General features: G+C 37.0%; 1 protein-coding gene across 2 annotated transcripts; it reads left to right on the top strand.

Annotated features, from left to right (window-relative positions):
• The first annotated feature begins 1,189 nt into the window (after positions 1–1,189).
• LOC109238100 (nuclear pore complex protein NUP160) lies at positions 1,190–26,230 on the top strand. 2 transcript variants are annotated; one of them, XM_019404534.1, is made up of 27 exons: positions 1,190–1,562; positions 2,682–2,814; positions 2,924–3,188; positions 3,436–3,496; positions 4,291–4,448; positions 5,559–5,644; positions 7,431–7,535; positions 7,670–7,767; positions 8,470–8,590; positions 10,282–10,464; positions 10,571–10,763; positions 10,876–11,447; positions 15,304–15,466; positions 16,110–16,369; positions 16,451–16,638; positions 19,496–19,572; positions 19,693–20,018; positions 20,191–20,259; positions 20,350–20,662; positions 20,771–20,899; positions 21,240–21,348; positions 21,439–21,510; positions 21,620–21,755; positions 21,845–21,952; positions 23,853–23,993; positions 25,402–25,575; positions 25,660–26,230. In XM_019404534.1, the coding sequence occupies exons 1-27, from the start codon at positions 1,384–1,386 to the stop codon at positions 25,699–25,701; spliced, it is 4,461 nt and encodes a 1,486-aa protein (XP_019260079.1). In that variant the 5' UTR covers positions 1,190–1,383; the 3' UTR covers positions 25,702–26,230. The 2 variants fall into 2 exon arrangements, with proteins under 2 accessions (XP_019260079.1, XP_019260078.1); XM_019404533.1 differs by having other exon boundaries at positions 7,664–7,767.
• Positions 26,231–26,536: the final 306 nt, after the last annotated feature.

Below are 26,536 nucleotides of genomic sequence, written 5' to 3'. Positions count from 1 at the left end.
TAAAATAATCCCTGAATTTGAGGAAAATAGAATTAAGAAAATATTCATGTAATTTTAAAAAAGAAGAGCAAAAGATATAGAGAATTTGCATTCCAATTACGAGATTCCTCGTCAAATTTCAACCTTTTTGTACGCTCTAAGCAAATAGAAGTTGTTTACATGATTAATCGACAATGTTACGAAAAAATATTTAAGGATTTAAAGAATTTTTTTTTTCTAAAAAAAAATTAAAAGGCCGGCCCGCCCTAGCCTGCAACCCTTTTAGGGCTGGCCATTTTAAGGCCATTCATATGGCGGGCCGGCCCGTCCAAGCCCGTCAAATATAAAAGCCCATAAGACTTGGGCTGGGCTGGGCTGACCCATTTTGACAGCTCTAGATAAATAACATATTTCAAGAGTCTATTTTTATCTAATTTAGTCAATCTAACCAGTAAAGTCTTAGTACCCACTTTATACATAGAAAAGATAATTAAGTTATTTTTAATAAGACTATTAATCTCATTACATAGGTATAAAAAATGATGTATTTATGTAATAGTCAGATGAAGTAATTTAGAAAGAAATTTTGAGGTAGAATAAGATATAATCAAATTAATTTTTTTGAATGATTGTTTGTACGTATTTGTCGAATTTGGATGCCTCATGTGATACGAAGACATTTATGGGATAAAGTTACGAGTTTTAACACTCTCATAAATTGAATAATATTTGGGAAAGAATTTTTTAATAAAATATCATACAAATATTTTATAATAATTAACATGAAATATATATGTGTGCAATGAACATATCCTAGTGGATGTTTTTTTTTATATTTCAATCAGAGACCGCTTATATAATATTTTTGTATGATGAAGCAAGTATCGAAATAAACTAAAGTAAGAACCACTCTACCCGAATTCCTAAAAAGATTAATGTTTATCTGTGATAGGAAGACACAATTTTTCAATAAATTTTATTTTATAACGCAAATACATATTTTGGATATTATTCATATAATTTAGAAACACGCGCAACGCGCGTATACAAAGACTAGTGATATTAAATAATATCAAAATTATAATATAACTAATCCAAAAATACTAATTCACATGTTAGACAGTGATGATGATATTTCAAAATAAAAAAAAATATCACATCGTACGCGTGATTATGTTTCTTTTCCTATGAACCGAAGGATTGCAAATGATTTCCTATTAAAGAAAACTTCCCCTAAAATTTCCCCCCTCCGGCGCTCCACTAAAACCCAGTACCAAAAACCCCCAGTCAGTCTCCTGCGGCACTTTCCCGTTCTCACCGCCCTATTCTCTTCAACCCAAGAATCGATACGGTTATCAATAATCCAAAACCCCATTTATCAATTTCGTATGCTTCACAGCAACAATGGAAAGTAGGTCGCGTTTAGCAGGTATGGAAGTTCCCATTATTGGCAGCGATTCGGTCAAGTTCGTTCAACTCTCCCTTCCCTCTTCTACTTCCACTTCCGCTTCTTCACCAACGTCTCTCACAAGAAATGTGGGTTCTTGCTCCATCATTGGGAATCCTCCCGCCTATTTCACTTGGTACACTCCTTATGCTCTTCATCTTACCTTATAAATATGCTTACAAGTTTACCCTTTTCAGTGTGGGTTGGAATAATTGAATGTGTGCATTTCTTTCCTAATTTAGGTTTATTTCTTTTGCACATAAGTGTACCTTCCGGAGTGGGTTAAAAATATAAAATTGTCAAGTGATCTATGCAATTCATATGTATACAGGTGCGCTCTTTTGAGTGTGGATTGAAATAGTGGAGCCCGTATGTTAAAATATAAGTTAATTTATGCATGTCATGTGCATGCAATTGTGCCGTTTTGAGTGTCTATTGAGGTGGTGTGTGTGTGATGTTAAAAAGGCCAGTGATTGTATTGAATGGTGAAACAGTCAATCTTGTTTTAGCTTATTTGAAGAAATTTTTTTCATACTTGTAATTGGAACTCATATTTGTGTGATCCAATTGGTGTGTTTTGAGCCTAGCCTGATGCACAGTGGGTTTCCAACATGGATAGAGAGGAGGGATAAAAGTTGTGTTTGTGTTTAAGGACCTAAAGGGAAGCCCGGTGCACTAAGCTCCTGCTATACGCGGGTCCGGAGAGGGCCGGATCACAAGGGTCTATCGTACGCAACCTTTGAGGATCTAACATATTAAAAAATGCTAGAGGACCTGTCTTGTGTGACATGAGCTATGTCAACCGTGCGATAGACCTTAGACCTCAGATAAACTTGATGATTGCAAAATTCAGTTATTAATTTTCCAGAGATACATTAGCATGGATGAGTACGACTCCTCTGCAAAATTGTTGTATGTGGAGTTTTCTTTTCATTATCCTGGGTGAGGGATGTTATGTAGTTCCTTCATCCTTGTGATAAGAAGATAAAAAAAATTAAATTATTAAATAGTGTTATTAGAAAAATAAATAGTGATGGAGCTTCTCTCTGATCAGCCCCCAATTGTACTTGAGCTTTGCCTGCTTTTGTAGTAGGAGTTAAGAACATCTCATTTTATTCTTTTCACATATCCGTCTTGTCTGGTCGTTATTTTACATGTTTTCTTCCTTGATGTGTTCGCTGCAGCATATTGGTTTGATGATCCTGGTATTCTTCTTGCACAGACTAACTATAACTGCTGAATTCTGCTGCTACAGGAAAATTTGCAGAAGTCAGCCAAATGTGCTGGAAATAATGGAGTTCTGTGGTTATAAGGAGTTCCCCAAAACTGGATTGCAAATTGTATTCCCAGAAGCACTTTTTCCATTTGCGCTGATCTGCAAAAATGAAGTATGCCATTTTTTGCTGGCTTTGTGCTGATAATAGTCTTGTTTGTCTTAATGGTTGGCAAAGATTTTCTTGGACCTTTAACATTTGTTGATGCTCTTGGTTCTTGCAGATGACGTTTTCTTCTGTCAGACCGTATCTGCTTCATGCCATGACAGTATCTGGGGTTGCTTATCTTATTAGACTTGAAAACATCTCCAATTATGTATCTAGCTCCCGTTTGCAATCCGATGACTTTGTCGAGTTCAACACTCTGACCCATCCTCATCAAGGAGCAACAACAGCAGTGGCAGGAATAGCAGAATTGATGGTAGTTGGAAGAAGTGATGGATCTGTTGGATGCTTCCAGCTTGGCATCCTTGACCACCGAGCTCCAGGTCCTTGTACATTTTCCCTTCAATTTTCATTTTATGTTTTTTGAATGTGTTTTGGCTATGGAACTTTTGCATTTTGGCTGTACTTTATGTTTTGAAATATGGATTCTCTTGTCCTTTTATCTTGTTACTACAGTTACTTTAACACAGGAGTGACAGCTAGATGTTTTACTTTTTACAATCTTGTTGCACTTACGCTTTGATCTCATCTCTTTTCTCCTGTCCGTGCTGACACTTTGTAAGTTGATAGGCTTTGTGCAGGAGCTGCGTGATGATGGTGGTCTTGGTCGTTTGTGGGGCGTTTTGTCAAGGTATTTACTATTTCATATCAGGAAATGTAGTTAGACATGGCGTTCTCGTCTTGTACTGCAGCTTCAAGGGCTTAGGTTGCAGCTACTTGCTGGAAAGTGCAACTCTTGGGCTCTTTGAATGCTTCAGCTTCAACTGAAGTTTCAGTTTTGGCTTGTAACTACAAACAAACTGTAAATACATAAATTTCTTGGAATTCCAATCAATATTTAACCTAAATAACTCTAAAATTAGCAAAAAATCAATTATAAAAACTACTTATACAATTAAATCATAAGCAAGTATGTAGTTAACATGGGCCCTACTACTATTTTCACTCAGACTATAGGGCTTAGTAGCGAAGTAAGATAACATAGTTTAATTGATTAGATAACATAACTCTATTCCTTAAAGTTATCAGTCCTCCCTCTCATATATTGGGCAAAAAAGTGTTGGAGCAATATGTGAGACAAAATTAGAGAGGAACTAAAATGTCTCCAGGTGGGTAACAAGAGATGCTGTAAATCAATGCTTTGGATTTTGATGATTTCTAGAACTTTACATACTGAAACTAATGGCTTTACTTGAAAAACAGCATTTGATGCCCATGCATATGAAGCATGTGGAAACCCCCCCCCCCCCCCCCCCAACCCCCCACCAAAAAAGACCCCAAGAGAAGTGAGCCCAATCCGGCTAATAACTATATTTTTCTACAATCTACACAACATATTTTGACTATGATTTGCTATTTCATACGGTTTATCAGTTGTCTTATGCACTCTGGTTTCCCCCCCTTTTACCTTGTCTCTATTTCCAGGGGCAGGTCGATTGCAGCAGTGCAGGATCTAGTAATATCAGAGTTCCACCAGAAAAAGCTTCTATTTGTGCTTCACTCTGATGGAAGCTTACGTGTGTGGGACCTTTCAAATCATTCCAGAATTTTCAGTCATTCTTTGAGTGTTTCACCATCTGCAGGCAATTTATACCTTCTTTTGCATTTCCATTATTTTTTCTAATTGAACTGATTATTCAGTTGCTCTTGTGAACAAGTTCTTGCCTAAGCATTTGGATTTTCTGTCCAGTGTTACCAAAGATTCATTTGAGGCGCGCTTAAGCCCTGAAGCTCAGAGAAGCTCAATCACTTAGGCCGCGCTTTAGCGTAAGCAAGGCACTAAGGCGTGCATCTCATAGCCCATAAGTTCTATCTTGACAAAACTGTGTCTGTCTTCATTCCAGTTGTTTTTTTTTTTTGGGGGGGGGGGGGGGGGAGCCTTCCCGATGCCCCTAAAATACGATCAAATTTTTCTTTTTTGGGCAAGGGCGTAGGAGATGCATCTCGCGTCCCATCTGTGGTGTCAATCTATGGAAGACATGTATAGACTACCTTTAGTAGGAAAAATTACTGTATATACTCAACGGAGCTGGGTTTTATTTTGGATGACTTATCAAAGAATATGTTAATTTGTCATTACTGTGAGGTTTAAGAATAAATGTACTGATGATCTGCCGGTATCCGTTTACGTGTCAATACTCCTTTAGGTATATTTGTTTGTAAAGAAAGCAAAATGAGGTGTAGGAAACTTAACTTTGCTCCTTGTGTGTTTGATAAGCAAGCAAGCTATGTGAGAAGTGCCAAAACCTTCCCACAAGAAGACTTCATTTCCAGCTAAGCCTTGCACAACTTTCAGGGTTCTTGAAGGGAGGTCAATTTTTTCTTATTTTAGACCTTCCTTTCCTTCCAAAAAGCACATACAAGAAAAATTTGTTCCTTTTCCTTCAAATTATCGCAAATTTTCCAAGAAATAGTTTTTCTAGCTACTTTATGGACATCCAAGTGAAGCCATAGTGATTAGAAGTTTTGTGTCTCTAAATTCTCATCCAGTTTATGTGCTATAATGTGGAGAATCTGGAGGGAGAGGAACAGGAAGCTGTTTAAAGGATAAGGTCCTTTCATTCCAAATTGCGAACATGATGCTATTTAATATTTATTTGGAACAGTCACTCCATTTTTTTCATTATTAGAAAGGGTTCCTGGCAATGCTTGCAGATTTATATAAGATTTTCTTTACTTCATTTTGCATGTAGGCTCTAGTTCTGTAAGGATATGGGTGGGAAACGACCACAACAATCCTGATGCAATTCCTCTGGCAGTACTACGAAAAGATGATTCGGTAAGTGCATCCCTAGTTTATTCATGTCTTTCTGTAGATTTTCATTTTTCTTTGTACTTTCTTTTGTATCTGTTGGGTATTTTCTGCGTAGTAGTGTAGATATGTCGGGAAACATATGTTGCAAAGAGCTACTCTAAGTAAGATGACACTCATTTTTCCTGTCTTATACTTGCCTTATTGCTTTGTGCTTGTCATTTCTTTATTTGGCGAATCTCATAGAACGTATAATTCTGCAATAACCTCCAACTTACCTCAGATATGTGCTTGATAAGTAAAATAAGAAGACGATATTGTGATTTGTGCACTTGATGTTATTTTTCTTTTTCTCGTGGAAACTGAATTGTTCATCTCTACTTCTTGGGTTGTAGGGGGGTCTGCCTTTAATTCTTTTCAGTATCTTTGCTCTGATTTGGTGCATAGTCACCATTTTGGCCACACAATGTTCATTCATTTAGTAAGTTAGTTTCTTGTAGCTATATTGTCATGCTTGATTACAGTGATGAGATTGCTCATGCACCACAAATATTTTCATTTAGCCAAAAATAGCCGTTCCTTTTGTAAATTGCAATATCATCTGCAAAAAAGTATTTAGGTGTCTTCTAGCGTAATACCACAACATGTATCTTGTTTCCTTGAACTTTTTAACAGATGTAGATGAATTTAGAGGAGTTCCATCATTTCCAATGGTAGTTAATAAAGGAATGCCTAGTTTTTTCGCAGTTAATACCTGATGTAACCTTTTGTCAATGTGAAATTATTTGGTAGTCGTCATGAGCTCTATATTTGCTTAGTTTTGACTGACAAGTAACAAGTAGCTTGAAATTAGATGGTGGTTGTTGGAGATTGCTACATTTGCCCCTCATCGGTTGTCTTAAGGGTTTCCAAAGGAGTTTTAATGGTCTTTGGCCTTTGGCTACTCCACCATTGTCTTAAGGTTTTGGGTATGCTCAGATTGTTTTAAATGGTATCAAAGCCAATCTTTGCTGAGGCCGTTTGCACAGTGCTTTCAATATTCATTTGCTGTTGCTCTATGTTTTTCTCTCTCAACTCAATCCATAGAGCTGCTCTGGAGTTTTCTCTCTTTCTCAATTCAACCTATCGAGCCACTAATATTGCTCCAGGCCTACTCATTAGCTTGTTGAGCCTTATCTCTCTCCTCCTATTCAAAGCCTATTCCTGTTGAATCCCCTCTCTCTATACTTGCAGAAATAATAATAATAATAATAATTGTTATAATAAAAAAAAGCAATAGTAAAAGGCAGCATAAAAAGAAAAACCAAGTCCACATGTAAACCTTAGAAATGGATTACGCGCGAATGGTGTTAGAAATGCTACACCTGTTTCTCAAGTTGTGTAAGGGTTTTTAAAGGAATTTAAATGGTCTTGGCTAGATGATCACTAAGTGATAGAGGATTTAGATGGACCATATGGCTTAGAGGTGGCTCCCACCACCTATAAATGGAATTTGTTCCCATACGTTCCAGCTGATTTCTCTGGCATTCTCACCATTCATAACGTCATCATTCATCAACCAGTCCAATGACTTATTAGGTTTGTACTTGCTCATCTTAACTAGGCCCGATTCTTGTTTCTTGTAAGTTTTCTTTAGTGTTTTCCACTCTTTTTAGCTTCTCAATATTGGATGTTTCGAATGCAGATTGTTCAGTACAGCCACAGTGGTTTTGATTGACTTGCTATGTGCTCAATTGTTGGATTTTCACTTTTTGCCCTTTGTATGCCTATAACTTTAGCTTTAACTTTGATTTATTTCTTTGGGTTATTTAAGGAAGTTGGCACAGCGATGATCTCTTTGTATAGCCTTTATTTCAGTACTGGAGACAGATTTAACTTGTTACTCGATCCTTCAACAAAAAGCATCTCATTGGAAGAGGTAACAGTTTTTTGTAGGTTCTTTTTTTGACAAAGAGCAGCTTGCTTTAGATATCGTGATTAATCCAAGTATTCACTATTTAGGGAATCGTTACTGCTAGCTATGTTTGATTACTGTTTTTTGGCTAGCCTCAGGGTGAACTCATTGATGTAAAGCTTACTCCAAATAAGCTGTGGATACTCAGCGAAAATGGATTGGTCATGAAGGAGTTGTTTTGTCAAAATAGGAAAGAGTAAGTTTTATGATGACTGGTGTGAAATAGTATTTTATATCTTTCTTAGCATGATCTGTCTCATTATGTATTTTGATGAGTAGATGATTGGGTGTCTTTTGTTGATGATTATGTTTTAACTGGTAGATGATTGGGTGTCTTCGGTAGGTGAGGAGATTGTTATCAGTTGAGCAGTTTTATGGATTCCTTAGGAAGAAATGGTGCTCAGCCTTGTGTTGATTTTGTGTCTCTCACCATTTCATTAGATTTTATGTGCAAAGACTGCTCATTATTTTTGCATAAAAGAGCCGATTTTTTTTGGGATGGGGCTGTTGGGAGAAGAAGGATCAGTTGCTGAAGTGATTATAGTTTCTACTTTTTGTCTTAGGATTATCATCTTCTCCCACGCATTCATTGTTTACAACAACAACAACAACAACGACCCAGTGAAATCTCATTAGTGGGGTCTGGGGAGGGTAGTGTGTACGCATACCTTACCCCTACCCCGAGGGGGTATAGAGGCGCGCATTCATTGTTTCTTTGACGTTAATAAAGACACATGCTGGTTCCTTTTCATTTTCTGCTGCATTCAATGTTTTTGGCAATTTAGACTGTATTGGTAGTTAGGGCAAAGTACTTAAGTGTTGTATTTATTCTTTGTTTGGATTTATATACTCTGCATCTTGTCTCGAGGGCAACTAATAGTCTGAATTTGTTTGTCAGGGAATTAGCTTATTGCTATTCTTTACAGAATACATTTGTTGCTGAGCAACTGTTTCAAGGCTCTGAAAATTCTTCAGATGATCTACTTTGGCTTTGTCACACAGTTTTGTCATCTTCAAAGGTACTCTATACATGCTGCTTTAGTATCTTTTCTATTTCTTGTTGTCTCTTTGTTGATATGTTCCATTTGTTTACATAGTCATTTGCCTTTTCCTCCCCAATTTGGTAAACTTCTTTTGATTTTTATTTTCTGTATAAACATTGCGGCTCAACTTTAAAGGTTCTGCAGTATCTTGATGTCATCAATTAATGTTATTGACATGTCAGATTAAGCATCAATTTTATGGCTAGCGAGGTTTTTTCCTCCCATAAATGGGAGAAAACCCGTGTACAAGCCATATACCAAAAAGATGAGAACCTATACCCCTCTTTTTATCTTTGAGTTTCTGATTGTTATTTTATTTATATTTTTGTTTAGTTTCTCTGCTATCCTCGGGGGGGGGGGGGATTTTGTGAAACCGGTTGACAGTGCTGCAGCTGCTAACCAGCTTGGTGATATTGTTTGAGTATTAATGAGTCACTTAGGCTTACTTTTGCATGAATGGAATACTACTTTTTATGAGTCACGCGGGTAAGCTGCTCATTTTAACATTGGTATAACCTGAAGATTCTCTTGAGGTGCTATAGAACTGCTTTCATGCTGAGCTGTGCATGCTCTTGCGTAATTGATTCAGTAAGAGACCTGATCATAAATAATATTTCACTGAAATTGCTCCCCTAATTTTTTTTGCTAAGTTGAGAACATCTTTTGATTCCTAAGCTAAGCATATACAAATGAATAATCTCATGATCTATTAGAATAAGCTAGCAAAACTAACCCAAGAAAAAAAAAATTAAGTTCTAAACTAAAGTTTGTTGAGAACCTGTCTTTCTAGTTTTGCCACTCAAGTACTTTTTAGCTTGGGCTACTTTTGCTCCGGATTAATAAATGCTTGAAGTGCAACTGACTAGAAAAACAATCTAGGCATCTTCTTTCTTGATCAAGAAGTACTCTTGCTTTTGACTTCGACAGATAACTTAGTGGATGAGTTTTTAGAATAATTAGCTCTTGCATCTTGACCTATCAAAACATTTGCCTATAGAAAGTATACTTAACTCTAGTTCTCGCAAAAGTCTGTCATTTATGTTGTAGGAGATGGTGCCATAACACTATTTACCCTAGGTGAAGAAGTTATCAATGAATTGGGAAAAATTTGCTTGCCACATTCTAAATTCCATGAATTCTTAATCATGTCATTGATTCAAAGTTGAGGATATACTATCTGTATGAATATGTAGTATAGTTGGTACTGCAGCATACTCCTTAGATATTCCGATAGTGCATGTTATTGGATGCTGCCCTTTTCGATTTAGGTTCCACAATGGAAACTTTGGGCATAAAATTGTTACTACTTTTTTTATTCCCTTTTGTGTACAGGATTATTAAGTAAACCACCTGAGGAGTTTGAAGATGCTAACTAAGTGGAGTGAAATTGACTTCTCATGAGATGGAAAATTATTGTGTAGCCCTAACATGAAAGTCTCAAACTTCTAAAAGCTTCTAGCTTAGACGACATAGGTCATGTTATTACATTGTGTGAATCACTGCTGAAGTAGTTGAAATATACTTTGCTTAAAATCGTTCTTTTTCGGTTCTCTGTCAGACAGGCAAAAACGTGTTTAGTTACATATTAACATCAAACTTTTGGTGAAATATATTCTTCACTAAATATTACCAAAGGAGTTAATCGCCTCTTTCTGTAATTACTGCAGGATCAGATTTCTCCATTTGTATCTTCTGTTTTCTTACGTAGGTTGCTCCTTCCGGGTGTTTATCATAGAAATGTTCTACGGGCAACGTTACGAGATTTTAGCAAGCACCTCACTGATTCCGAATTTGATTCTTTGACTGTGGATGGACTGAAAAATGAAATTCTGTCAGTCATTCAACATGAGGTATTTTCAGTTGCACGTGGATTTGTATAGTGCTTCTATTGATATTTCCAGGTTTCTATTCCATAACTTTCAGGGTAATTCAGTACTTTTTTTCTCCCTTTTCAAGGTTGGAGCTGATAGTCCAATTTCAATACTTCAGAGATGGAAAACCTTTTGTACCTGCTATTTCAATAATTGGTGCAGAACGAATGTAGCGTATGGTTTGCTTATTGATTCAGCCACACAAGCTGTGGGTGTTATTAGAAAAAACTCAGTCTCCATGTGTCGTAGTCTGGAGGACATAGAGCTTCTTGTTTCTGGTATGTCAGACAATCTTTTTTTGAGATCTCATTTTCTTACTTGATTTGTCTTACTCTTGTACGGTCGTTGCAAATTTTCCTTATTCAATTGCTCTTTAATTTATGCTCTCAGGATCTTCTGATGAACATGGAGATGTAATAAGCTCTGAGTTGGACTCCTGTAATAATGATCTTGAACGGGAAATTCTTTCAGAGATACTGCAGTGTGTTCATAATCTCAGTCAACAGTTGAGCAAAGCAGCTCCTACCATATTTTATGAGTCTCTTCTTAGAACACCAAATATATCATCTGAAGAGGTCATTCCACGGTTGCTTAAAAATTTAGAAAGTGGATATAGCTCATCAATGGCTGCTCTCCATGTATCCGAACTCGGAACTGATGTAGCACTGGATAAAGAAATTTCCTACCACAAAAGACTCAGAAAATTCTCAGTAGATATGCTTTTATCCCTACACAACTTGTGCAGTAGAGCTACCAAATGGGGGAGAGTTTTGCATGTTATTGAGAGCTACCTGAAATTTCTCGTGCCTCGAAAATATGAACATAACTTGGATTCTGATGGACTCTTCACAGTGAGCACTGCCCTTACAGTGCAGGCGACTTCTCAGGTTGCTAAAGTGATGTTTGAATCTGCATTGGACGTGCATTTGCTTCTAAGCTACATGGTTAACAGTAGCAGTCAGGTGTGTGTTACTCTTATTATCAGAGATCATCAATATCCAGAATTGGCTGTGTGGTACAAGTTAATAATATCCTAGAATTGTTGCTACTTCTTGTTCTATGCTCCATTTTCTATTGTCTTGTTTTTGCAGTAATTGAAACATCAAAAACTAATGTTTCAATACCATTTTCTTGAATGCTAACACATCTTTCCGATAGTTGGGGCGTGCATGGTGTTTTTGACTACTTGTCTATCTAAACTTTGGCTATTGCTATTCTGTGTAGTGGACAAGTTGCAGATACCCTTACGAAGTAAATATTGGAATAGTTCTTTGTCTTAAAATTGCAATCCAGTTGAATAAAAGGTCATATCAGTGAATATGATTTAAATGTTTGGAGCAAGTGATCTGGAGCCCTCAAACCTTTTGAAGATTGGGATTTCCCTTTTAAACCCTTATATTATTATCAATTAATCAGCTCCTTAAAGAATTAATTGCATTATTCAATCTCATATTCAATTGCTTTAGCAATTTTGCTACTGATAATAAGCTTCAATTCCAATAGTCATTCTTTATGTACGAACAATCGGTTTGTAGATAAAAATCGAAACTAAAAACATAGTTGAGGGCGTAGAAGGAAAGGAAAAAAGTACTCCCTTTATTTCAACTTATGTGACACACTTTCCTTATTAGTACATTCCAAAAAGAATGACACATTTCTCTATTTGGGAACAATTTAACTTTAGAGTTCCCATTTTACCCTTAATGAAAAGCTTTTATAGCCACGCACATGTTATGACCCCAGTGTTGTGAAGAGTGTGAAGCGAGGAAAAGCGACACCCCCATTTCGCTTAAAGCGAGAAGCGAAGCGCTCACTTTTTGAAGTAAGCAAATTTTTTTTTTTTTTGAGAACGGTAACAAATTTTATTCATCAGCACAAATATTATGGGCAACAGTATTTACAAGGTACTATCCTTGTGAACTTTACAAGGCTTCCAAAAATTGTAGAATAGATTCTGCATCTCCTACAGAAAACTGTTTACACCAAAAGTGAAAATTTAAAATACAATTCATTTTAACTACTTGTATGGAGCTACTCCTTTCTTCAAAACATCTGCTATTTCTTTCCTTCCATATGGTCCACCAGATGCAAGCTGGGATAATCCTCCACCATTTTTTCTGACTGACCATTTTACCAGCATAGTTCCAAGCTTTCAGTAGATCACATGTGTTTCCCGGCATTATCCATTTCAAATTTACCAGGGCCAAAAATAGATTCCATAGTTGGGAAGTGAAAGCACAATGGAGAAAGAGATGGCTATTGTTTTCAGATTCAGCTTTGCAGAGGAAGCATCTGGAGGTTAATTGCATACCCCTTCTCTGAAGAATGTCCTGAGTTAGACAAGCCCTCCTTGCTACTAGCCATGTAAAGCAGTTAACCTTGTAAGGTATCTTCATCTTCCAAATTTGCTTCCAAGGCCAGTTGATGATCTGTTGTCCATTATTGGAGAAATAAGTATATGCATCTCTTACTGTGAATACCTTACTGCCCCTACCATTCCATACCATGGTATCCTCACTATCATTGGGTCTTCTCAATCCCTCCAAAGTTAGATAGAATGCAGTCACTGTCCCCATTTCCCAATCATTTAATACTCTCCTGAAAGTGAGATTCCATCCATGTTGGCTCCATACTTCACTGATTGTTGACTTAGGCAGAAGTGCTAACCTAAATATTTCTGGAAACCTATCTCTTAAAGGTTCATGCCCTATCCATTTATCAGACCAAAATGCTATTTTTCTACCATTCCCATGGCAGAATTCAGTATTAGCTGTAAAGTCTTCCCATAATGCTCTGATGGACTTCCAATTGCTCACCCCATAGGCTGTGTTGATAGGTTTGGTGCACCAATGACCCATTTTCCCATATTTTTGAGTTACCACCTCTTTCCACAAGTTATTTTCTTCCCTGCCATACCTCCATAGCCATTTACACATTAAGCTCTTGTTATGAATTTTTAAGTTCCTTATTCCCATGCCACCTACTATATTACTTGAGGTTACTGTTTTCCATCTCACCAAATTATACCCTTTCTTATCTGTGTTTCCATGCCATTAAAAATTTCTCCGGATAGCATCCAACCTCTTCTCCACCTTGGCAGGAAGTGGAAATAATGACATAACATATGTAGGCAAAGCATCCAACACAGTATTTATCAAAGTGGTTCTGCCACCAAGTGATAGATACTGTGTCTTCCATCTAGCCAATTTCTTTTCACATTTGTAGTACATCATTCCAAATCTCCATTGCTTTGTACTTGGAGCCTAGAGGTAATCCCAAATATTTTGTGGGCAGAGATCCCACCTCACATCCAAGGATACCAGCTAGAACTTGAGTTTCTGCACCTCCATTTACTGGATATAACTTGCTCTTCTCCCAATTAATATATAACCCAGAAACAGCTTCAAAAAGGATCAATATTAATCTGATATGCCTGACATTCTCTTTATTAGCTTCACAAAAAATTAATGTGTCATCAGCATATAGGAGATGAGTGATGGCTAAGCAGTTTGTTAATCTGCTGTTTATTTGAAAGCCCCTGATCCATCCATTTCTAGCAGCCTTCACCATCATGTTGTTTAGTCCCTCCATGGCAATAATGAACAGGAAAGGAGATAGAGGATCTCCTTGCCTAAGTCCCCTTTGAGATGGAAAAAAACCTTCAGGGCTACCATTAACTAGTATAGAGAATCTGACACTGCTAATTGTAAGCAAATGTTCAATGCTTCAATGTAAAGGATATAAAAATTAGAGGAAGGACAGTTTTTCTCTGTTAAAAACTGGGCAGAGAAAGAAGAACCCAAGGATTGGCATCAATTCTGAGAAAGAACCGAAGGTAAAAAAAAAAAATTTCGCCAGCATTTCGCTGCTATTTGGACATTGAAACAGTGAAAGAAGAAGAAGAAGAAGACGAAGACGACGACGACATAACAATTTCGTTTTTAATTAAATATTTAAAAAAAGAAGAAAACAAAGCAGTCTGAAGTGTGCTCTCAGAGGAATCTTCGTGCCAAAGTAGCATAAGGTTTTGTCTTTCTCCTTTTTCTCTCTCATTTTTTTCATCTCTTAAAGTCTGATTCAGTAAAGTGAGGGAAAAGCAAAACAAAGAAAAGAAGTTAGAAGGAACAAGGCAACCTTTAGGAAATTAATGGGCTTATAAAAGAAGTGGTGATGTATAGGTTGTTGTTGTTCCTTTTTTTTTTCGTGTGTGGATAAAGATCCCTCATGAGACTTGGTATGATTTCAATCTGATAGAAGTACTGAAAATGCATTGGATTTCTCAATTCTTAGCTCATACAGTAGTAAATATGGGATGCTCATATGCACAAGTATACTGTGATGTTTGCTTTATCGCCTTTTTGTGCTAGCATAGTGTATATTTCATCTTATAACACTAGATACTACTGATCACTATAATCGTGGAACAATTAATGTTTGCGGAAACCGTTGCAATCCGCATATGAAATTCACTACATAAAGTAATGATTTTAATATACCTTTAGGAGTCTTAAGTAATAATTAGACGGAATTAATTTTGGTCTTTGAAGCTCCATATATCTGTGTTTTTAGCTTAAAAAATAATGAACTGGATGGATTATTTTCTTTGTTAGATAATAATCTGCCGAATTACAATATTTCTGCAAAGAAGATAACAATTCAACAACATCATTTTTGTGTTTATACTGAAATTCTTATTTTCTTTAATGAGAAGTTAAAACAAAAATGTTTATGAAGCTGTTGGACGCTTTTAGTGTCAAATAGGATTTTGGTGCAATTTGTTTTTGACTATAAAAAAACTCTTATGTTCTCTCCTTGCAGATTGGCATGTCAGAAGATGAGGTTTCAAGAGTTAAAATTGAGTTAGTTCCAATGATCCAAGAGGTTCTTACTGAGTGGCATATCGTCCATTTCTTCAGTACCACACCATCTGAATCTCCTCTTCTTGAAGACTTCAGCAGTCAACTTTCATCTTTACAGCTTGGTATGTACCACTCTATTGTGATGAAGAGCTATTATGGACTATCCTAGGTCGGCTGCTTATTGCATGCCAGTTGATGTATCTAAGCAGACTCAATTAAACATTTATGATCTCTTCTGTTGCTCTGGTAGTCATAATGGAAATTTGAAGGACCATCTTTTGACTGAAAAGCGGTGCGGGTATTAATCACTAGTGGACACTGTCTAAAATTGCAAAAAAGAGCTTTACAGTAAGGGTGTAACATCTTGAGGAGCAATGCAAAAACTAGAGGGAGACCTTCAGCGGGAAGGTGGTTGCAACTAAATTGGGATTGATTCACTTATTATTTTAGTTTTAGCTTCTTATCTTGGAATCGAATGGGTATAACGGAAAGAAATTTAATCAGTGCTGCAATATAAGTGAAGTGTCATTAATTTCTATTTTTTCGAGTAAGATTTGTGACTGCTGCTGCTTATTCTTTTGCAGTATGTTTTAATTATTGTAAGTCGAAAACTAGGGATGCAAGTCATGGAGGTTTCGAGTTTTGCTTTTTCTTCTTTTTTCTTTGTGTTTTTCAGATTCCCTTTCTGTAATAGTGGATTGGAGATAACTTTTTTGGCACTTCTAGATTGATTGCTATGGTTTTTTATGTTATCTATGTCTTCAGATGGCAATGTTGATCGGAGATCATGGAATGAGAAACTTGGTAAATCTGAATTCACATTGGCCTTCATTCTGTTACTTGGAGGTCATAGCAGTCCAACTTTCAGACATCTGCCTGATCCCAGCAGTCTAAGTAGTTCAGTACAAGAATTTGCTAGCTGGATAATATGGGGGAGAACCGGAACAGAACCGTCTGTTTTCTTCAGTCATTCGGTTGGCCTTGCTCTAGTGTTACTTAGACATGGGCAATATGATGCTGTTGAGGTAGGTTGCTGTCATTTTCATTTTATTCTCCCCAAAATAATTCTTAAAGATCTTACTGAAACAATTTGTTCTTTCATTCAGTATGTACTCGGTTTGGTGGATACGTATTCACGCAAGGAGAAGATCTTCCAAAGTCTTCAGAGCGATGGTGGGGAGTGGTCCACTCTGTTGCATCTTCTTGGTTGTTGCTTTGTTGCACAAAGCCAACGTGGTTTGCACGGAACAATGAAAGAAAGAAAAATTTCTGAAGCAGTGCGGTGCTTTTTTCGGTATGTGTAGGTTTTAATGCTAAGTATCTTGTTACTTTTACAGTCACAGCTATGAACTGGATATCTCCAAGAAGATATTTACAGCTGCAGGTCAGATTTAGTGTTTAGTCTGGAAAGAACTGGTATATCGAAGATCAAAAAGTGATCTTTTGTGACTGAAAAAGGAGAAATTTGTGGTCACATAGCAAATTGAAAAGAAAATAGAAGACTGAAGGTTGAGGCATGAGAGTGGGATAAAATCAGAAGGAGATTGCAGCATTTCAAATGGTAACTTTGATACTGACAGTAAATGTATTGAGGCTTGTTGCTGCTTGGTAAAATATGTCCCAACAAACTTGGGATTGTTAGAGACATTAAAGTTGCTTTGATGCATCACTGTAACAACTGTTGGAGAGCATTTTGATTGAGAAAAGAACAGATAGGAAATAGATAGTATGGTCTAACAGCGAGAGTCTAGACTTTATTCGTTATAGTAGCCTCCACAGGTCTTGTCAGAGAAAAAGGAAAAAAAATAAGTCTTAGCTAGGTTCCTCTTTTTATTGGATTTGTTTTTAATGTCTACTAGCTTCTGTAAGTTTGAATTAAAGGACCCTCAAGTCCACTTCTCGTTGGTAGCATCATAGGTACTGGTTGTGAAATGGTATAGTTAACCATATACTTCTCACTCGGACATCTTCCTTTATTGTGGCTGGGTTCACAGTTCTTGGTAATAATTCTTCATCTTTGTTGTTGCTTATCTTGTTCCAAAAGTTGAAGAAGCAAAAAATAAAGGGGAAATTACGCTCCTTGTCACTTGGCCTAACAGTCCATCAAAAAATGGCCCACGTTTGAAGCTCTTACCTGATATGGCCCAAGCTGTACATAATCTTACAGTTATTTTTCACCGGTTAGCCCACCCTATTTTTTTTCTTTTCTTCGTTCTTCTTCTTCCTCTTTCACGACTTTGCACCCAAAATTTCTCTACCATTATATATATTCTTCAATTCTCCTTCCATATTCAAAGTTTATAATCACTATTAAGATGAGAAGAAAAAATACCATTTAAGAGAATTATTATTTTTGGAGTCACCATTAAAGGTCATTCGAAGCTTCAATTTTAGAAATTGGATTTTTCAATTTTGTTAGTTGTTTGGATTGGGTGTTGGCCCAATTGATTGGGATCGTCAAGGGGAGTTCAAAACTCAAATTTGAAGTGATTTGGAGCAGATTTTGAGCTAGATTTGAGTTGAATTTCAAAAGATGCCCTAAGAAGAAGATGAATCCGTTAAGCTCCATTAATAGGATTCATTTGTATAATAGTGTATTGTACGCAGATGCGGGAAGGTAGGCGTGGCCCCCATGGAGGACAAGATGCGGGAAGCAAGACTCAGATGGTTCGGGCACATTCAGAGGAGGAGCACTGATGCACCGGTGAGAAGGTGTGAGCGACTGACTGTGGTGGGCACGAGGAGAGGTAGAGGGAGACCTAAGAAGTATTGGGGAGAGGTGATCAGGCAGGACATGGCGCGTCTTAGGATTACTGAGGACATGGCCCGTGACAGGGAATTGTGGAGGTCGAGCATTAAAGTTGTAGGTTAGGGGGAAGTTGTGGATATTGCTACAGCGCACTAGAGTGAGACTAGCCAGTTAGGAGTTAATCTTAGGAGGCTACTGATCAGCTACTGATGCAGGGATTTATCTGTTGGATATTAGTATACCTTCCACCCTTTTCGTATTTCCTATATTTCTTATATTGCTGTTATGCTGTTATTTTATCTTATGTTATGTATTTTATGTTACTTTATGTTATTTTAGTATGAGTCTATTGATAGTACTAATATATCGTCTCTTGTTGCTGGCTTGAGCCGAGGGTCTCCTGGAAACAGCCTCCCTGCCCCTCAGGGTAGGGGTAAGGTCTGCGTACATATTACCCTCCCCAGACCCCACTTGTGGGATTATACTGGGTTGTTGTTGTTGTTGTTGTTGTTTTATAATAGTGTATAGGTAATGTATAATGGTGGTGTATAAACACCTCTTTTACATTATTTTATACAAGGTTGATACATTATTTACAGGTATTTGGTGGATTTCTCACATTTCTTCTTCTTTCTTCTTCAACTACTACACCTATATACATCGTGTATCACTAACATTTTCATTAGTGTGCTTAAACATCTTTATACATTTTTATACAACTATATATATAATATACCTCTTTGTATAAAAGTGTATAATATTGTATAAAAATGTATAAGCATCTCTGATGAACTTTTTGTACGATTTTTACTTGCAATTCTTGATTAAAACTATTCCAAATCTCCATTAAATGACTTCAAACTTCATATACAGTCTACTTAGACTAATTATAATAAGTTCAAACAATACCCACTCCAAATTTCTCACAAAATCATATTCAAAATCTAACAAGATTAGCATTAATGAAGATGAGATTTTAGATTTCTCGCGTCTTTTTTTGTTTTTCGTAGTTGTGATAGGTGGGTAGAAATTTGAGGAAAAAAGAGAATGGAAATGTTTCACGCTTGAAGATATAGAGCATAAAAAACTGGAAAAAAATTCAGATCTAAGCTTATTGATATTTGGCTACACATTTGCAAACTTGTAAGTGAGCTAAAATAATGCAAGGTCAACTTATGGAGTGCATTATTATGTAATTTTGTCAAAAATAAAAGAAATGTCACACAGACACATGCTCACACAGTAAAATTAGAGCCTTATTTCAATTTGGATTGCTATGGCTTCTGTATAAAGTTTGATGTTCTTGACTTGCTGTGTTGTGAATATTCTTGAAATGGTACTTATAATTCTTTTTGTTGAAGTGGTTCTTTTGTGAACGTACTGGTTATGCTTATGCTTGCAGAGCTGCGTCTGTAAAAGGAGCTGCCAACGCTTTGCAAAGCTTGCCAATTGAAGCAGGATGGATACACCTTGGTTTCTGTATGTTTTTCCGCCGAAGCTTCTTGTAATTCTAGAAGAAGCTCTGACTCATTTTCCTCAGTATCTTAGATCCTTTAACTAAAAGGAAGTCATCTTACTTCATACTGTTATGTATCCTAGCTCAACATGTCTCACCTGCTGCTTGGAAGCTTCATTACTATCAATGGGCAATGCAAATATTTGAACAACATAACATGAGGGAGGCTGCCTGCCAGTTTGCTCTTGCTGCCCTTGAGCAAGTTGACGAAGCTCTTGGATCTGGTATTCTTGATGAATCAGCGACTGCTGTCAAGGGAAGACTTTGGGCTAACGTCTTCAAGTTCACGTTAGATCTCAACTATTACTGTGATGCATATTGCGCAATCATTTCAAATCCAGACGAGGAAAGCAAAACCATTTGTCTGAGGCGTTTTATAATTGTTCTATATGAACGAGGAGCTGTGAAGGTTCTGTATCCTTGGTTTTTTTCCTTTCCTGTTGCAGCCTTATATGACCATTCTATTTTATCTGTTCTCTTCCCTACTTTCTATATGTGTTTTCACTACATTCTTTCCGTTTATGCTGCAAATAATTACTGGATAACTTATGCCTGCTGTCTTCACTTTTCCTTTCATCCAGATTCTTTGCGATGGCCAGCTACCATTTATTGGCTTGTCTGAGAAGGTGGAGCGAGAACTTGCTTGGAAGGTTTGTAATCATTTCATGAACTATAAGTGATCTAATACAGTACACGGTTTGCAGCTTCACAAGGCTCACATTAAATCTAAAAAATTGTAGGCTGAGCGTTCAGATGTTTCAGCCAAGCCAAACCCGTTCAAGTTGCTCTACGCATTTTCAATGCAGAGACATAATTGGCGGAGAGCAGCGAGCTATATTTACTTGTATTCAGCACAATTAAGAATCCATGGTGCAGTGGGAGATCCCCAACGACGATCTTTTATTCTGCAGGAGAGGCTAAATGGGCTTTCTGCTGCTATCAATGCTCTACAGCTGGTTCATCCTGCATTTGCTTGGATTGGTGCTCCACTTGAGGAAACTTGTTCTAATATGTATCCAAGTAAAAAGGCTAGGATAATCGTGGAAGAACAGTGTAAATTATACTTCAAGATTTATTTGATTTTTTCAAAAGCATTTTCATTTTTAAATATCTCTACATTCTTTTGTTTGGTTATGTCACATCCATTTTCTCCTTTTCCAGCTCCTGGTAATGGTGCTCAGTCTCAAAGGCAAAGGTCATACTTAGATGTTGAAAAACTTGAGAATGAGTTCATTCTAACATCAGCTGAGTATTTGTTATCATTGGCAAATGTCAAATGGACTTTTGCAAGTAAGTTTCTTGCTAAGTTAACATGCCTTTCCCTTGTTTCTCAGTTCTAAATTAGCTGTTTTTGTGCTTAACTCAATATTTTCAAATTTGAAACTCTGGGTTTTGAGATACTCTCTGGTTTACATCTTGGTATTTTCATTTGTTTGCTACTGGCTATTTTGTCATTTTGGATAACATATATCGTATTGAAAAACTTTCCTTAGAATTGTGCTTTGAACAAAGAAGATTGTGTCACTCTTCAGCTTATGTGAAATGGAAGGTCTCAACTCAATGAGATTCAAAAATTAAGTTTCCCTTTGCTCAATCTACTTTCCTTTAACAAATGCTTTTCTTCTTTCAGGAATTGAGGCACCCCCAACGGATGTAATTGACCTTTTGGTTGAATCAAACTTGTATGACATGGCTTTTACAGTAATTCTTAAATTTTGGAAAGGGTCCTCTTTGAAGAGGTATGTTGATTTGTGGTAGCTTCAAGAGAAGTTAGTAAGCCTCCGTGATTCCTGGGTTTCTTAACTTGCAACTCTTGTGCTGTCTCTCAGGGAACTTGAAAGAGTTTTTGCGGCTATGTCATTGAAATGCTGCCCAAAAGGACTGCAAGCCCCATCTGTTGGGTAAGATATTCCTAATTCTGCTTTTTATATGCATCATTCTCATTCCCCTCGATGCAAGCTGTTTTTCTTAGCATGTTCTACCATTAAATTTGTGATACCTATTACTCAGGAATGGTCAGAGGATGCACAGTCTTCTTTTGACTTTATCGCAGGATGAGATTGTTGCCCATGAATCGCCTAATGTTGGTCCAACTGCACACGAATCTACAGGCGGTAGCCAGTGGGAGACACTTGAGCTCTATCTTGTCTGTATCTTCCTTCTTTCATAACTAATTTTATCTGTTTAAAGCAAATACACTGTTCTTTCAATTTTATTTCCATAACGTCAATGCAGGAAAAATACAAAAAGTTTCATGCTAAATTGCCTGCTGTTGTTGCTGATACTCTTCTTGCTGCTGATCCTCAAATTGAGTTGCCTCTTTGGTTGGTTCAAATGTTCAAGGTAAGTACAACATTATTTTATAATTTGAGGGCCTAAGCCCAAATATTCAAGGCTGTATAGCAGTGTTATGGAAAAGAATTACACAAGATTATTTATCAAGATAAAACAAAAAATATTTCAGACAAGAGTTGCTCATACCGTCTAGTCTCTACATAAAGTGTGATATGCTTATTCCGTTCTTTTCTTTGTTGATGTATGCTTCAGCCCTATCATCTGGAGGATGTAAAATTATTGACCTTGCAAAATATTTTGGATTTTCTCTTTGTGATAAATTCAAGGAATTAGAAGTTCTTTTTGAGAATGATAACAGTATATTCATCAGCATTAAGGAAAAGCTGGGCACCGTATTTACAAAGTAGATTACAAGAATTTGGTAGCTGATTTACTAAAAGTTCGAGGAGAGCGGCTCTGGTTAAGGCCACCAGAGCGTTCGCGCTTACTTTATGACCATATTTATAACCCCCCCCCCCCCCCCCCCCTTTTTCCAAACTCTGTTTCATATTTTTTTCATAGAGAAATCTTTGATCAAGGACAGAACAAAAGTCGTTTTGCATCATATCTGAGGCATTCCTTGGTTAGGGCCAATAAATCCTTTTAACCTTTGTTTCTAGAAAGAAAAGAATTTGGAGAAATTTTAGGTATCACCAAATCACACATAGATATATTGATAACACACATAGAGCTTATGGTATTTCATAACTAATGGATTGAGCAGCTGCCCGTAGACCACCCCCCATCATATTATGTTTACGATTCAACATGCCAGCTGTTAAACAACTTATTAGAAATACAAGACAGCCTATCAGAAATATCACGAAATCCTCTCCTCTTCGGGGGTGCCCTCAGCATCGAGGAACATGTGCTAGGGTGTATGCACGATCGTTTAGATCATGAGCTGGCACAAAAACAAGAAAACAGCCAACCACCATTCCTATTATTTTTTCATTAATAAGCTAGAGAAATTAATGAGGGATTTCTTTGGGATGGGATGGATAGAGGAAAAAAAGATCATCTGATTAGTTGGGAAAGATCACTGCTCTGGTCAAACTAGACAGTTGGTTATACAAAGGTTTGGACCTATTATTGAGCTTTTCCAAAAGGACGTATCAGGATTTGCATGGGAGAAAAACTAATTAAGGAAGATGTTAGTGTAAAGTATGGATGCTATGTATGGGATGAGTTTCTAAAAAGGGATCATGAAGAATCAAGTTTAACTCCTCAAGGTTCATTGGCTTCTCAATAAGGAACATTAGAACTTGTACAGTTTCGGCTTGATGTTTGATGTGAGGAGGCCACCTTGAAAAATGGCTTTCCTCATCTGTTTTCTATTTTCATGAAAAAATATAGCGGCGCATGAAGTAATTCAAAGAGAGATCAAATTTCATTGAATGTGTCATTCAGAAAACACTTCCGCGAGTGGGAATACGAGTAAAGGACCATGAAATTTCTTGACATGTTCCATTCAGAAAGCACTTTCAACACTTTCAAGATTGGGAATATGAGGTGGTGGAAGTATCACTTATGGCTTATAATGGATCCAAGCAGTTGGGGAAGCTGTTAATATAGAAAGGCTCTTCTAAAAATTTATTCAGTTATATCCTATTACAATTACTTAGTAAAAGGAGGCAAGCAAGTCCCTTTGGAAGCAGAAGGCACTTAATAAGGCATCTTGTTTTCGATCATGCCTAAGTTTGCTATGTTGTCAGCTCGCTGTTGTTAGTTTGTGTGACAGAAAGTTTTGCAGTTACTATTGCTTTTTGATGCATTCTTAGCAGCAGGATTTGGAATCGGCTTTTATTTGCTTAGTACTTTGATGTAATATGTGTTGCTTATCTTCTAGATTCTTCAATGTCAAGTCGAGGATGTGATATTTATTTTTATCATTCTGTGTTTGACATAGGGTGTGCCAACAAAAAGTGGTTGGGGAATGGCAGGAAGTGAGTCAAATCCTGCTTCTTTGCTTCGACTATATATTGACTATGGTCGTTATACCGAAGCAACTAATCTGCTTCTCGAGTACATTGAATCCTTCGCATCACTGGTAAGTTCTCATCCTTGTTCCAAAGCATTTGAATGTCAATGGCTGCTGTTAGGGTTTTTTTACTTGTCTTCTGGAAAATTTGTCTGCTGTTTCAGTCAAGCCATCTGCTTAGGTTCGATATAAAACTGTAGCGCTTTTGGACATTTGTTGTACTTAGTGATGACACTGAAGAACATTGTGCTGGTATCATCTCTCTGGGAGGACTTCTCTGTCCTAATAGTTTCTGTTATTTACGGTAGTAAAGTCCAGAGGATAAGATAGGGTTCCTATCTTAGGGCTTTATTCAACCACCCATTCTGTATATTGTCTATCCGCATACTTGTGTACCTAATGTCCAAATTATCAAATGCATTTAGTGGATAATTTAACTGAAGTTTTAACGTGTACAGATCTGTAGATCTCCTTAATGTCGATACTCTGTTGAGTAAATGACAACATCCAAAGTTTTGTCTATGAGTACAATGAGAACACAATAGATATGTGTTGGGGAAATGGTTCATATGGTTGATTTCTTGGAGATTCTGGTTTACTTCATAGATCAAACCGAATGCAGATAATATGAGAAAATAAGTACTTGCTAGGGAGGTGTATGATGGTCGATATTGACTCGATCTCATAATGCCGAGTCAATCTCGACCATCATACAACTCCCTAATAAGTAGTACTTATTTTCTAACATTATCTGCATTCTGTTTTATCTATGAAGTAAACCAGGATCTCTAAGAAATCTGCCAGTTCCATTTACATTAAGCAATTTCCAACTTATCTCCCATCATAACTTACTCTGCTATCCTGTCTGTTAGGTTCATGCTTCTGTTAGACTTTTCCCATCTTCAATTAATACTTGTTTACTTTTTTGCTGCTACAATTATTCAACTGTGGCAGGCTAGCATGGAAATAGAAGGATACTGATACTTCATATTTGCACTGGCCTGTGCCTAAGTTGTGGGGTGTGATGCCAATGCATCTTATATCATCACAAAAGTCTTGGACACTTATCACCAACCCCCATCCCGCACCCCCAAATGAAAACGAAAAAAACCCTATTGGATACCATATGGAGGACATTTTGAATCTTTATGTCATGTTAAATGTACTTGTGGCCTGTATTGGCAACTTTGTCATGGCACTCTTTTATGCTTTACATCATTTTATTATTTATTCTGCTATCATGCTTCATTCCTGCAGGTTTTTAGTAGCTATTCAATGTTTTTCAAAGTAGTCCAGTTTTTTGGTGCCCGTTTTTGGTTTTGCTGTTTTATTTCTTGACATCTCTAGTAGCCTTTTAATCAGATACAAGTATAACACAAGTGCTCGATGCATTATTTACTGATTGCAAGATCAACCAATTCTATTCTTGGCTATGTGCACATTTCTTAACAGCACTATCTGTTGCCATTACCTGCAGAGACCAGCTGATATTATTCGTCGTAAAAGGCCATTTGCAGTTTGGTTCCCATATTCTTTGATTGAGCGATTATGGTATCAACTTCAACAATCTATCAAAATAGGCCACATGGTTGATCAAAGTGAAAAGCTGAAAAAGTTGTTACAGGGTGCTCTAGTGAACCATCTACATCAAGTATGCTTTACTTAAAACTAGCTTTTTGAGATTGAATCTCCTTTCACTGCTTCGATTAATCTCCCTTTTGTTTCTTATCCTCAGCTTAAAGTGGATTCAGATGATGTGATGTCTTCTGCAGTCTAGTCGTTACAGCCAGTTTCCAATCTGTTGGCTTCCATAGACTATGCAGGATTAAGGAGCCATCGGGATCCCAAAAAAAGCAGGATGATTGTGTCTAGAGTTTTGGATTTTGGTGGCACACACTTTTAAGAACTCGAAGACAGTAGTTTGTTTTCCAAGTACTACTGACCTCTCCCGACTCTCCGTCTGCAGAAATGTACTGTTCACATCGGAAGGTGTGTTTTGAAATACAAGGCACCACCTCTAGAACACTTTCCAACCCTCCCCTAAAACATGGAAAACAGGAAAAAACTGCGCATGCACTCATCTGGAATATCCCCTTGTTGATAATGAGTTATCCGTGATATTTGTTCTTGTTGTAAGTCTAACATGAGTAGCTGTGTAAATTCCAACTTGGGGCAGCTGATCGGCCACTTATAGCCAAGTCAATGAATGTGTCAGGTGTAAATTTGTAAGTTTAACTTGGAAAGATTTGTATTGTTCAAGTGCTTGATTTCTTTTTTATATAGTGATTTATTTCCTAGTTTACTTAGCTCTGCCTGCTAGCAAAATTTATGTGGTTTAAATTGTGAAAGAATTACAAGAAAATACATATGATTGCACCTCATAACAAAAAATGGCCCATGTTTTTAAGTTTTACCTGACCTAGCCCATATTGCACATATTTTGAAAGCACTAGCAAATTCAAAATCTGTGTTCTTACAATCATTGCTTCTAAAAGCTATGGAGTAAAATTTGTGTTCTCACAACCGTTACTTTCACTCTCTCTTCTTCTCACATCTTCTACATATGCTTCAAGGGGTTGTATATTTTCTGTTTCTCCTCTTGTGTCACCTGG

Source organism: Nicotiana attenuata, unplaced genomic scaffold, assembly GCF_001879085.1.
Source record: "Nicotiana attenuata strain UT unplaced genomic scaffold, NIATTr2, whole genome shotgun sequence".
Lineage (NCBI taxonomy): Eukaryota > Viridiplantae > Streptophyta > Magnoliopsida > Solanales > Solanaceae > Nicotiana > Nicotiana attenuata.
Note: the sequence above shows the minus strand (reverse complement) of the source record. Positions and strands in the feature narration are given on the sequence as shown.